The sequence below is a fragment of the Megalops cyprinoides genome, chromosome 20, assembly GCF_013368585.1.
Source record: "Megalops cyprinoides isolate fMegCyp1 chromosome 20, fMegCyp1.pri, whole genome shotgun sequence".
In the NCBI taxonomy this organism is placed as follows: Eukaryota; Metazoa; Chordata; class Actinopteri; order Elopiformes; family Megalopidae; genus Megalops; species Megalops cyprinoides.
In genome coordinates this window covers 16,605,397-16,619,049 of record NC_050602.1, presented here as the reverse complement: position 1 = coordinate 16,619,049, position 13,653 = coordinate 16,605,397, and the positions used below count along the sequence as shown (strand labels likewise).

Here is a 13,653-nt window from a genome sequence, read left to right as displayed (position 1 = left end):
GTAATCGCAGTAGGGCGTCAAAGCCGTGTCACTAGCAAGCGCCTGCAGAAAGTCTTCATTTGACACCAAACACCCCCGCCCCCCTGGTGGTTCTGTAGAGAAGAGAGAGAGTCATTGGTCTGGCACCATGTGCTTGGAACTCCAGCAGTCTGTCGGCTAAAGGGTGCCATGGGCTGAATCATTGATCTCCCATCAGGCTCTGACTGGATATTGCCAAGATGCGGAGGTGTGATCTCAAGGGGACATACTGGCCAGAGAGGTTCGCTGATTCTGAACCGATTGCGAGGTGAAAAGTGGGGAAAAAGCATCTTAGAATTGTGGGATTAATCTTTTACCCCTTGGGTGAATCAGAACGGGACTTTTATCAAAGAGCAAAATCTAAGCCAGACACGCCTGTAAGGAACCCCTCACACCTGGGATAATAACTGTATTGATGGAAACAGCATCACTCATTCAGAGTAATAAAGGTGGTGGCACCACAAAGATAGTAAAAAAAAAATGGCCTCGAATGGGATCACTCAGTTTTTTCTAGATGCAGCTCCAGTGATAAGATATTGGTAAACAATCACAGCTGCGTTTGGCCTGAGGTGCTCTCTCTCTCTCTCTCTCCCTCCCCTTGTGCCTGCCCCCCCTTCCCTCACCCCCTAACGTCCGACACGAGAGCCATGCGACCGCCTCTGCGCTTTCGGCAAAGAGGTAAAAAGCATGATTAAAATAGGAGGCAAAATCCAAGAAAAACTCCCAGTGAAGGTACAAACACCCCTCCCCCCTTCTGTTTGATAAAAGCACCCCCACTTTCCATGAATACTGTGACAAAGAGTGGCGTGTAGGCGGCAGTAGCGAATTGCCTGAAAATGAATGCTAAGTAGCCAGTTAGCAAGGCTTATGATACATCATAACAGGTGGCTCTCCGCTTGTGTCTCCAGCCATTGTGTGCTCAAAGCGAGCTGATTGACAGGTGTCAATGACAGGTGTGTTGAGTGATAAATTTTTCTTTGGTGCAACCACCGTCAAATGGTTCGTTGTCAAATGTGCACTTTGCGTTTAGCAAGGTGTTTTCTCACAGGGCGTTGATGTCAATGGTGTAAAAGCAGTATGCAGTTAAATCAGTTCTTGTCTCTTTAAAGCCGATATAATGTTGGAAAGACAGGCCAGTGGGGAGGATTAAGAATGTAATCCAGTACTTGGAGAGCTGTTTTGACCTGGTGACCTATTGTTGAAACCCTCCATCGAAGCCCACTCAATCGACAAGCTATTGGGCTGGAAGAGTTTGTTTCAGTAGGGCTGCAGTGCAGTATTCCTACCAGGCTGTCACCCTTAAAAGGCAATGGCAAACCCTAATTTCCGAGCACATTACGGCCCGGTGGGGTTCTATGCAGCATGCAACATTGAGTTGATCGTTAGACTCACATTATCGACTATTATGTTTCCTCTGTGATGATTGGCTTCTACATTTGTATTGCTTTTCACAGTGAGAATGAATCCATCTCTGCTCTTGCTTGCAGTCCTGCCCCTGGTTTCCTTGTCCTGTTTGTGTGTACTTGTAGCCTGCGTCTATGTCTCTCCTGTCTGTTTGTCCTGTCTGTAATGTACTGCATACTGTGTGTTTTTCTTGTCTGTAGTATACTGTAGTCTATGTGTTCTTCCTGTCTGTAGTATACTGTAGTCTATGTGTTCTTCCTGTCTGTAGTGTACTGTAGTCTATGTGTTTGTCCTGTCTGTAGTATACTGTAAGCTATGTGTTTGTCCTGTCTGTAGTATACTGTAGGCTATGTGTTTGTCCTATCTGCATGCAGCGTAGTCTGTGGAGGTGACTCCATCAGTGCTGCAGGATTAATGCTCACGCTGCTGCCGGCGCATGCCTCCGCATGCATGGGATCCGATGGCCGCATGCCGCCCCGCTCGCATTTCATGCCGCAGTTCGCCGCCTGCCGCTGAATACGAATGGGGGCGGGGGGCGGGGGGCGGGGTCACGTGATCTCCGCAGTTGGTGGGAACGAGCGTGAGTTAATGGGCCAAAACTAAAACAAACATGCATCCAGACCGCGGAAGGAGGCGTGCATCCGAGCGCGCCATGGAGGCGGCCGCAGCGAGAGCCGGAGCCCGCGGGGCCTCTCCGTGTGCGTGAAGAGAGCGAGCGTTAACGCATTGCGCTTCCGTGACAGAGAGGATGACGGGTGTCAGGGCTGCTTGTTCACAGATTAAAGCACCGGCCATGTGCCCTGCCAGAATTCACACTCACAGCTTGCATCCATTTTTCCAGTTTGTATGCTTCAGACAGAGAGCAGATATGACCAAAACGCTTTTGCAGCAGAAGTCCATGAGCATGCACAGCAACGTTAGACCTATGCAACGTATGCAAATCAGATGTTTAACCCAGACATCTCCTTTATTTAGGGGGATATTAATTAACTGACTTCATTTCTATGTTAGACTTAATGTGTGACTAACTTGATTAGGCCTAGCTCCTCTAATCCCCATCCCGGGAACCGTTTGTCCTTTTAACCACGCTGCACTGTGATTCGCTGTCATTGCCACAGCTGGAGCCGTCACCCCATGATGTGCTGAACATGTTAGGCACATGTAAACAGGCGCTGACAACACAGCGGCTTTCTGAGCTACAGTCAAGCACACGGCTCCATTCTTGTAAGACAGCTGAGCGGTTAAGCAGACAGTTGCTGGCTTTTTTTTTAAGGACTCCTTCTCCAGCCTCACAAACCCAAAAAAAAAAAAAAAAAGTGCCCAGGCATACTAAGGAACTGGCAATTAAATTCGCTCACTTCAGCGTGCGTTAAACCGAAACCTTGTGCAATCCCCCTATCCTCATTAGCAGGACGGCTAATAGGAACCTTATCAATCGGAGGAGGTGCCTCCGCGCAGTGTATTGCAGACGCAAGTCCCTGTGTATCTGGTAATTGCGCGTTAATCTCGGCTTGGATTGGCCGCGCACGGATTTCATTTCCTCTTGCGCTGTTTGTCCCGCTAGTCATCCTTTGACTGGCAGCGCAGAAAACACAAGCGGCAGAATTAATGTGCCTCACTGCCGCTTGTGTGGTGCTGGTTCTGCTTCTTAACAAGCGTGGTGGTTGTTTTGTTGCTGTGCAGGAAGCGTGTTCCCGCTGTGAAAGACTTCCGCAAACAACAGCCCCTCCTTTTACTGTGGCTTGGGTGTTAACTCATTAAGTTAATTAGGTTAAGTAAGAAATGACACGCAATGAGCCTTTTTAGGTGATTGAGGAATTAGTGTGTGTATATCATTAATATGCGCTGCTGTGGAGGAGTCGAAATTGGCCGTCAGAATAAGGTTACTCTTTTTTTAAACCTGTGGCTGTGAAATTGAGTATGTTAAAATTAGTGAAATTAGTAGGCTTATAGAATACTGCTAAAACATAATAGTCCATTTAAACAGAAAAAGGGATGGGTTTAAGGCAACTCTCCTTGAAATGGGTCACAGCTTGATCAGCGACTGAGACGGTGACAAGTAATTTGCCCCAAGATACAGTGCTGTTGGACCCCTCTCCACCTGTCCTGAGATGAGAGTCTGAGGTTGTTCCTTAAGGCCCACCATGGGTGATCTGGAATCAGTGTAAATGACTGGAGCAGGGTGTGGGAATGTTGGGAGAGGTGCATGATGGGACATACTCAGCTCTCTCTGCTTGTTCAAACCCTTCATTATCATAACATTACATATACAGTCGAGGGTAAGTGGATGATTCAGGCCAGTCTGTGCAACTCACTGGGTCAGAAACAAGTGGTGTGTTTGCAGGCGTTCGGTTTAAATTCAGGCTGTCTGGCCTTTCCTGGCCTCCTATTTTTGTGTTTGAAATCCCTCTATGCAAATGAATGTTGTCTAGTATAGAACAGGATATTTCATTGTACTTGACTAGTATTAATGATGATACAAATACGGACCATTACAATTCTGGCTTCATCAGCTGCTTGGGCTTCTGTTTAAGACCCTTGAAGATGTTCGTATTGTAAGCCAATTTCTCATCCTGTGAATTTACAGCCATTTTGTCTTGCCTGAGGGGACAGGGTATGAAGCAAATGCATATGCAATGAGTCTCGCTGTTGTTCTTGCATCTCCACGTATTTATCGATTCAGAGGTTGAATTACAGCTTGACAATGATTTCATAACATTTTATATGCTTTTTCAGTGGCAAAGTATGATCTATGAAATCATCTGCAACTTTGTGAAAATAACAAACTACTGGGGTCAAGGAAATGGTTTTGGAGCATGATGCATCGGCCACCACAGAGAGACTCAACAGTAAGAGGACATGGAGATGGATTTGTTCATGGGAAGAAGCATTACAAGGTTTTACACAATGCTCAGATTTATTCATTAGAATTTGAGCGGTGTTAATGTCCTGCGTAACCCTGCCCCTTCTCTCAGCCTCGGTGGCGACAGCCCCGGTCTCTCCTGCTTCGTTCATTAATTACACTGAATGCATTATGTAAAGCGTTTTGTGGTTCGTTCAATCAACTTCTGCGCTTATTGTGAATGAGTCGCCGCGGCCAGGGCTTATCCGATTTGTGAGGTCCAGTTGGGGGGCAGGGAGGGAGGGAGGGAGGGAGAGAGAGCGAGACGGAGCGTGCGAGGGCCACCCAGGTTGTCCTGGAACCACTCCGCAGGCAGGTGGTTCAACAGAAACTTACAGGCCAGGCGGAATGTGGACTCCCGCCATAGGCCATGCTATGAGAGTAGGCCATGCTGTGAAAATGGACCACAATACAAAAGTGACAGAGCACAGACCCTCTCTGTGCTCCTAACCCCCCTCCTCTCCCCTGGTGTTTTGCTGGTGTGTTGGTGGAGAGCAACAACACCCTACGGCCAGGGTTGGAGCTCTCATGCCACCGTCACCCACTCCCCCCACTCCCTCCACCCCGTCTTTCCTTATATTCTCCCTACATGGTCCATTAGTCAGGCTCAGGCTAGATGCCTTTTAAGGAAATCATTGCCGGCCAAATTGGAGATGCCATCTCCCTCTTTGTTGTGTAGCAACGGACATCATTGGTATTCCATTAGTCACCGGCTACTCACTTTAATGTGTCACTGCTGTTATTTTCTTATCTGTGGTGGTGGCAGTTTATTTAGGGCTTTGGCTGAATAATAGAAAATGCGCCCAAGTCCATGCTATCTTCAAAAGGGCAATCAGCTCTCCTCTCTCCTCATTACTGGTGTTTTGGTAAGATCTGTAAATGCCGATCAGTTACGCATATTAATTCACGGCACAACTGGGGAATTAATCACTTGGGCGATTTAGCAATTAAAGCGGCTTTTCTTTTCCATACACTGCTCCGCGCTCTCTCTCTGTGGTGTCCTTCACATTGTATTCGGCTTCTTTTGTGTCACTTTAATGATGTTGTATGATTTTAGTTTTTCTCTCTCCCCCCCCGACTTTTTTTTTGCCAGTCCCTGGAAGTGTACTTTTTGGAGTTGTAACGATTTTTGGGGGACGGAACAAAAAAACCTTTGAGACTGCACACAGATCGTACTGAGCATGTGCAGCACAAGCAGGAATTTTGGAGCCCGCGTCTGTCTGCTTGCACTGTATTTGGGTGAGCAGATGCCTGCGGTCTGTTGCGACCGAAAGTGGTTTAATCGACTCATTAATTAACATTGCGCCTCCTGTCTTGGTCCCGTTCTGTGTATGATAGACCAAAATCAGTGACTCTCTGAGATTTTACCAACAATCCAATTTAAGATGAATGCTGGGTGTGCCATCCACAGTTCTCTATTCTAGAAGTGGGTTAGAACAGGGTAAAATATCCATAGTAGAGACTAAAAGGTAGCAATGCTATTGAAATGCATCCAAGGGACCACAGGGCACCCATGAGTGGTGGAAGCAAAAACAAAAAGAAGTCTCTTCCTGTCGTAACAGAAATCTCTGTCTGAAATGTGAACAGGTTACCTGAGTTGGCAGAGTGCACTGGCGGTTGCTTGGAGATGCTCCCCTGGCAAATTCTCTGTGTGCGGAAATCTGCAGGTTGCCAGATTTCTCTGTTGAAACCGAGTGTTAGTCTGCTATGGGGGCTGCCTGTGCTGAAGCAGGTGCTACCTTCAGAGTAATCAGGAAGTGCCCAGTAAATCACTTCTGAGGGAATTATGTACAGTAACGACTTCATTTTGTAGGGCAACTAAATGGTGATGGCTTAGTTACAGTTGGTAATGACCCTTCTGTTTTGGAAAAAAATGTATGTAATTATTGTAATTTATTTATACAGCTTAGTTCCTTATCCAGGGCAACCTTTACCTCCATGTATTGCATACTGTCCATTTTTACAGCTGGGTGTTTATCAAAGCAACGGTGCATAAGTGTCAGGTACGAGGGCATCGCCATGAAACCTGCTACCTTTTATTTACAGACCTATTTTCATTAACAACTATGCCGCACTGCTGCCAAAATGTCTGCACTCTAAACATTAGGAGCAATTTGGTATTTCATCTTACAGCCTTTGTTCTGTCTGGTTCACGGATACAGTAGCTGCGCTCTCTGGAGCTGCGTGAAGAGAATAAGTGAGGCTGAATGAGCGATATAATTCTTAATAATAGCAGAAGAGGGAGTATTGGGAAAAGGGGGTCAGACACTTTGTGCAGACATGGCTTTCTCTCTGACTGCCTCGCCGTGTCTCACGTCCAGGTCTGTGGGCTCCAGTCTCAGGCAGAATGCTGCTGTTGTACCCCTGAGCGATGTGCTTTACCTCAGCTGCTCCTGCAAAAAGCAAGCTGTATAAATTACAGTGTATGCAAGACGTTATACAGCCGTTCAGTTCAGGGGCCTGGATTAGGAAATCTACGAAGCAAAAAAAAAACCCAATCCGCGAGCCCTAACCGCTTCGCACTCTGTCTTTAACTTTGAGTAACAAATCTGAGGAAACGCCACCTTTTTTTCCCCTCCTATGTGGTGCACAATGTAATGAGTTCAGGGGCCGCCGAAATGAAGGGAAAATGTTCTCGGCAGATAAGAGAAATATAACCTGGAGAATAAAGGCATAAAAGCATAATGAGGAGAATCGTGGCTGGGACCTCTGGAGAGAGATTCCCAGCTGGCGGAAGAACGTGTTGCTGTGGAAACCTGCGTCTTGCGGGTCTGTGGGGAACGCTCGCCTCTCGTTATGCAAGCGGCGGCGTACAGCTGCTGAGAGGGAGGTGTCATCAGTCTCACCGGCGCTGCGGGCCGAGGCGGTGGGATTTTATTCTGCTCCGCTCGCACGGCAATTCATTTGGAGGTGTGAGAGTAGATGATAATTTCTCTGGCCTCGTAGCCTTTCAGAGCTGCAGGTGGAGGGCTGCTGTCAGCCTCGGAGACCAATATCAAAGCCCTCCCTCATGCTGTTCGTTTATGGGACAGCTGTGGGGGGTCTGCTGGGCGTATTAAATGGGCACTTGCCAATTCTTGGTCTAAACTCCACTCTTTAATCCTTGTCAAACAAATCCCAAAATTTAAGTATCTTATCAGCTGTTGTAAAAATGTTTTACTTGTCTAAAACTGATTCCACAGCAAGGCAAATGTGCATCTAATTCTGTTTCAGATTCTTGAAGAAAAGCATTTTGAATATCATGTTTTGGGCTAATTTATCACAAGTTACAAAATCATTACCGTTATTGTTCGGGTCACCTTTGGTGCCATATAGCTAAGATGCTGCTAGATACGTGACCAATCAGTAGCACTAATTGAACAAATGAAGGCTGACTTGGTAGATTTGGTAGCTTACAGTACCGAGCTGAATATGATTGCTTGCCAGGTCTCCCCATGATTGGCTGAAGGTTTTTAGCTGGGCGCTTGGTGGCTTGGGGCGAGAAGAGCTGACAGTCACTCATCCAGGCAGCCTGACAGCACAGGGAGCCAGTCGTGTGTTTGCTGTCGGAGTGGCGGTGAGGTCAGCAGGTTTTCTCCAAAGTCCCTCTAAGTTTACTACATATCAGGCAAAGCTCCCACATGATGAGGGAGAACGACACTCCCTACAGTATATCCAGTCTTCACCCAACCCTCTCCACAAAAACACTCTGCGCTGTGACTGTAGTGGTGAGTGAGGTAGGTATTTGGAATTTAAACGTGTGATTTAAGCTATGTGATTTAACTTGTGCTGTTGTGCTCTGGTGGTCGTGGTCTGAACTGATTTTAGTGATGGGGTGTACCAGACTGGGCTTTACCAAAAGCCGTAACTATAGGTAGCAATGCGGCAATGGTTGGCGGCTGATCTGTTTGGCCTACGCCTCTCTAATGAGGACAGTCTAGTGTCAGGAAATTGTATTTTGAAAGGAATGGGTTTTATCTTTGCTTTTCTAACTTCATGAATAACAGCCCTCTTCTTAGCCGGTAAATTTACAGCCCTGGTGATTAATTACTTTGTAACAAGGAGCAACGGCTGTACAGAAGAAGATTGAACCTCTTTTACATGTTGGCTTATGTCTGGAGAGATGTTTTCCATTTTCATGGGGTAATGCAGGTAATTAAAAGGCTGGCCAGCTAACGAGAAGCGGAATTAGGCTCATCCGTCACCTGGAATCTCCTCCATGAATCAAACTCACACCCCCCCCCCCCCTCCAAGCTGCATGCTCAATATGAATGACTTACCACTTTCTGAACAACACCACACGTGTGGTACTGGTCCACTGTCCTGACTCCTTTAATGCCTAGTTTTAGTGAAGCGTTATGTGTTGTGATGATCGAAAAACGGCTGTTGTAAGTCATCTGGGGCCATTTATAAATACCATTCTGTAATTCATGTTTGCATGCTGTGTGCATCACAGTGTCTAATCATAGAACAAACAGCGCAGTGATTTTGTGCTCTTGTCAGGGCTTCACGCAGGGTGTCAGATCTCGCAGTGTTGCGGGTTGCTGGCGTTTGTTCTTCGCTAACTCCCTCCCTCCTCTCCTTTCGCAGAAATACAGGCACCAAGATGAGGACACGTCGCCCCAAGAGCACAGCTCCCCACAGCTCACCAACGAGGTCCAAGGGCCGGAGCTGGTGCAGGTGTCGGAGAAGAACCTGTCGCAGATCGAGAATGTACACGGCTTCGTCTCCCACTCACATATCTCCCCCATGAAGGTAAGGCCTGCCGCTGTCGCTCTGTCCCATATCCCAACTGCATTCCATCACTCGTGTGTGTCAGAGAGGAGATGCTGAGCAGTACCAACACACATACACACACACACACACACACACACACACACACACAGCAATTCAAACACACACATACTGCATCTCTCTTTCTCTGCCTCTGTCTCTCTCTCTCTCTCTCTCTCTCTCACACACACACACACACACACACACACACACACACACACACACACACACACACACTGCATCTCTCACACATGCATGTACACACACACAGACAACTGCATTTCACACATATACACATATATCACACACAGACACACACACATACACATACACATACACACACTGCATCTCTCACTCATGCACACACACACACACACATACACAGACAACTGCATTTCACACGCACACACACACACACACACACACACACACAATCTCACGTGCATACACACAGTCCATGTGCGACAGAGACCTCATGCAGTGCTTTAATGGAAAACGTGCTGGAATAAATGAAAAGGCAGCTGTGATTACGCCTGCGTCTGAGATCTATTATCTAACACAGAGGAAGAGCAAGCACTCCCCTCTCCTCACCAGCAAGCGAGGAACACTTCTCTGATATCAATTTGCGACTTCTAATTCCAGTGTGCATTACATATATTACATACAGCACCTGTACGGCATGATTGTGTAGGAGGAGGCGCAGGCTGTGCAAACGGGCTTGCTTGTCGTGCTGCTTCTCTCCTGAGCGCGACCGTCTTAATCTAGTGTTCCTTTGATAGGCTTTGCTGCACTTCACCTGCAAAACTACAGTGTGCGTTTTTGCCTCTAAATCAAAACTGTTGGCTTTGTACTGACTTTGTAAGGACTGATTTTACTAATTGTTACACAACCACATGAGATAGCTCACTGTAGTTTCGAGAATGTGAATTACCTGATGATGGGTATGGATTATTCAAATAATTACCGTGATTGATAAGCAAGCAAAACAAATGAAAATGGATTGAGAGAAATAGTTTAAAGGTAACATGTCTGCCTCCTTTGTTTAAAGCTCACAAGCTGCTACTGCTAAAATTCTAGTTAGGTAGCTAGCTGTAAACATCCTTTGGGGTGTGGTCAACTTAAGTAGCTAGTTAGCTTGCTTAAAATGATTTGATATCTGACAGGTGGTGAAAAAGTATTAGTGCTGTTTATCTTGAGTGCGGGGTGCATTAGCATTCAGCAGAGCTGTGCTGAAGGTTGTGTGCTTCACTAACCTGGAGCTAGGTTGTCTCACTAAATCCCACCTAGTCTTCCTTCCCCGACCCACAGTCATTGACCTTCACCACGCAAATAGGTTGTGTTCGCCCAGTCCCATCTGTATGTGCTAGTGAGAGACCGTCTTTTCAGAAGGGGTTTGCCTCTGACAGTCTCTACCCGGCTTCTCCGGGCTCTTCTGTGATGTCGGCAGCGTGATTGTGCCTGGTGCCTATTTTGCCAGCTCAGCGCTCAGCTGATACAGCTGACAAAACCATATACGCACACTCTGTGCCTTCAGAATAAGTCCCGAGATTGATTTCCAGGAACAGTGCTGATATTTGACAGCTTTACATTCAGACTGCCATTGCTGATGCGCAGAGCTTGAGACCTGAGGCAGCAGCAAATGCTTCCGGTCCTCAGAGCGGCGATTCTCCCGCTGCTGCTTGGTTCCCTCCCAAACCAAGGGCAGGTCCCTGGTCTTCCCTGCTGCAGCCTGTTGGCTCCTTCACAGGTCTGCACAGTGACTAATAACTGCAGCTCTCCATCCCCGACGTGATCTGCATTCATTTGCACTCCTCCTTCCACTCCCCTGTGAAAGACTGCCCCTCACTTGAGCCGGCTGGCTTTGGAAGCATCACGCTCGTTGTCATCTGCTTCTGTGAGTAGGTGTGTCCAAACTTTTGACTGGTACTGTATATTTCATATGTCAGTCTCAGTCAGGAGAGGTACCCAGAGAGCGCTCAGCGCACCGACTTGGCCTGTGGAAAGGTTCTGTTTGTTTTCATGGAGGATTAGATGTGTTGCTGACAGCATGGTTGTGCCTGAGAGGCAGAGAAAGGTCACTGGGTCAGGGGTGGCTCCTGGAGCTGTGTTGTTCTGAAGGGGCATTAGCCTGTGTCCACCTGAGGATAAGCCACCTCTTCAGGAGGGAAGGCCCTCTCAGAAAGACAGATAGCAGGAGGCGTTCAGCCTTCTGGTCTGTCAGGTGTGAACGGTGACATAAATCTTTGGTGTGCGTGTTGTGAGGCGAGGGGCGACAGCAGCCTCTGTGTTTCTGCCCCCCCGAGCCGAGGCAGGCGATCACAGCGGTCCGCTCTGCTAGCACCCGCAGAGCTCCCGCTCAGCCCCCCTCGACCCACCCGAAATTTACGCCTTCTCGCTCCTCCAGTGAGTGCCTGTCGAGCTCACCGCCTGGCGAAAGAACAGCGCCTGACAAATTGCACCTGTCAATACGGATAACCTTCAGTTAGGAGAGTTAGGGCTCACCCAGGCCGGTGCTGCAGGCTGTTGCACACAGTCTCCCTAAATCAGCCGATGCGCATTAGGGCTCATGTCCCCCCCCTCTGGCTGAAGGCCTGCAGTCAGGGGGTCGGCCGGTTGCATCTCGGCATCGCCGCTGCCTTATTGCAAGGAGCCAGAGAACATTAGAAGCCTCTCGCTCCTCCATAAACATTGATCTGCGCCACTGTAAGCTCCATTTATCCAAGAAACTGTAGTGCTAGAAACCAATGAAAGCCTGACACTTGGCAGTGGCTCAGTGCAAATGTTCCCTTGTTCTTGGAGGTTCTTATTTATTGAATCGATCCATCAGCATCTCATTTTAATTCACTTCACTGTCAGATAATAGCAAAACTGCTTGAACAAATACAAGGTTTTATGTGTTTTCTGAAATAAGCAGAACAGGTCCAACAACTGATCAGGGAGATAGCCATTGATGGTAGATCTCTATCCCCATCCAGTGGCCAAAAGCATGTCACTGCATGTGTATTCTGCTGGCAGAGCATAACATTTTTCTTCTATGTACTGTACTTGGCAAAATTAAAACATTCATCACTATAGTCACCCACTTAAAGCCTCTCTGTCTGCTTTACTGTCTGATTTAGTTGGCTCAGATCTTGAATCAGCGTGCCCAACCCTTATGATATATGGAGTCTCTTTACAAATTGATACTGAAATCCTTTCCTTCAAAATGAAATGTGTTCAGAATTTCACCAACTCTTAACTTTTTTCTAATCAAAAATACTAAAGTGGTGGAGATTTTAAAGGCCTTATATATTTTCAAACTGATAATAGGAAGGGGTGAATATATGCACCGTCAGCATAACCTTTAAAATAGAAAATCACACATTGCTGCATTTTCTTGGACCCAGGTTAATAATTTCAAGTTTACAGCATCATATTTTAACAGGCTGAATCTTAGCTATGTGATTTATATCCCCGTTTCCTGCAATGTATCTCCTTCGTGAAAATTCAGGGGTAGTGCAAAATTATGACTCGAAGCAAGATTTCAGTGTGTCCCGAAAGCTGAGTAACTGAGTAAAGTATGATGTCCTGCTGAGTCTTACTGAGCAAGTACATCTGGAGAGTGCTGGCTCTGAGCTCTAACCCTGCACAGGTGCACCCTCTTCTGAAGCACACAAGGAGTATCACAGTGCTGCCATCTGCAGGATATCCAACTTTTAATAAGCCAGGTTCTGAATTCTTTTCCTGTTGAAGGTCTGATGTCGATATAATGACACTCGGTTTCAGCTTGCTTTGCTCCAGGGCTCCTGAGACTGTGTTAGCCGCGCCGGCCTTGATTGCCATTGCGGGTTGAGCTGGCATCTTGAAGCCCCCCCATTCTCTGGAGCCTAGTGGACCACTGTGCTTGAAACCTGTAAAGTGCCACCCAATCAATTTCCACCGTGTACTCGGCCATATTGGGGTAGTAAATGGCGTTATACAAGTGTCTGTGTGTAAAAGCAACAACGAGCGATCGGTATGGCTGTTAAAATGGACATTAATGGTGAAATAAATCTCATTCTGATTGACGATCGCTGCAGCGCAGCCGTGGCCCCAGCTTGTCCAGGTCTAATGGGGATCTGTTATCAGTAGTTTAGTATGTCACTGCTGGGCCTCAATGCCTCACAAGGGTTTACCACACGAACCACTCCAGCTTGCTTATTAGAGCTTCGTCTCGCACTGTGAAAGCATCCTAATTTGCATGTTTAGACTGTGTTTTTCCACATTTAGGGCCAATTTAAGGGTCCATATTTACATTTATGGTCAGGGTAGTCCGTTAATACATTTGGCATTGATTTTGTAAGAGGCAGCTTATACATTTAGAGTCATTTCAGTTAGACCCAATATGTGCATTTGCCATCAATTTATTAAGAGGCTGCTTAGACATTTAGGGTCAATTCAGTTAGAGCCAGTTTGTAAATTTAATGTCAACTTAGACCCAACCTCTACATTTAGGGTAAATTCAGTTAAAGCCAGGTTGTACATTTAGGAACATTTAGTTTTGTTGGAGCTAACTTATATGTTACAGTATATTCCCAGGCTTTTCGAAAGGATCATGC

At 46.9% G+C, this 13,653-nt stretch overlaps 1 protein-coding gene across 11 annotated transcripts in view; it reads left to right on the top strand.

The window, feature by feature from the left end:
- Nucleotides 1-13,653, top strand: part of LOC118795688 (discs large homolog 1-like protein) — a 149,368-nt gene that overhangs the window by 55,026 nt on the left and 80,689 nt on the right. For all 11 annotated transcript variants that reach the window (XM_036554357.1, XM_036554359.1, XM_036554356.1 and 8 more), the window contains one exon: nucleotides 8,894-9,058. In XM_036554357.1, coding sequence (XP_036410250.1) covers nucleotides 8,894-9,058 — 165 coding nt within the window. The remainder of the gene's footprint in view (nucleotides 1-8,893; nucleotides 9,059-13,653) is intronic.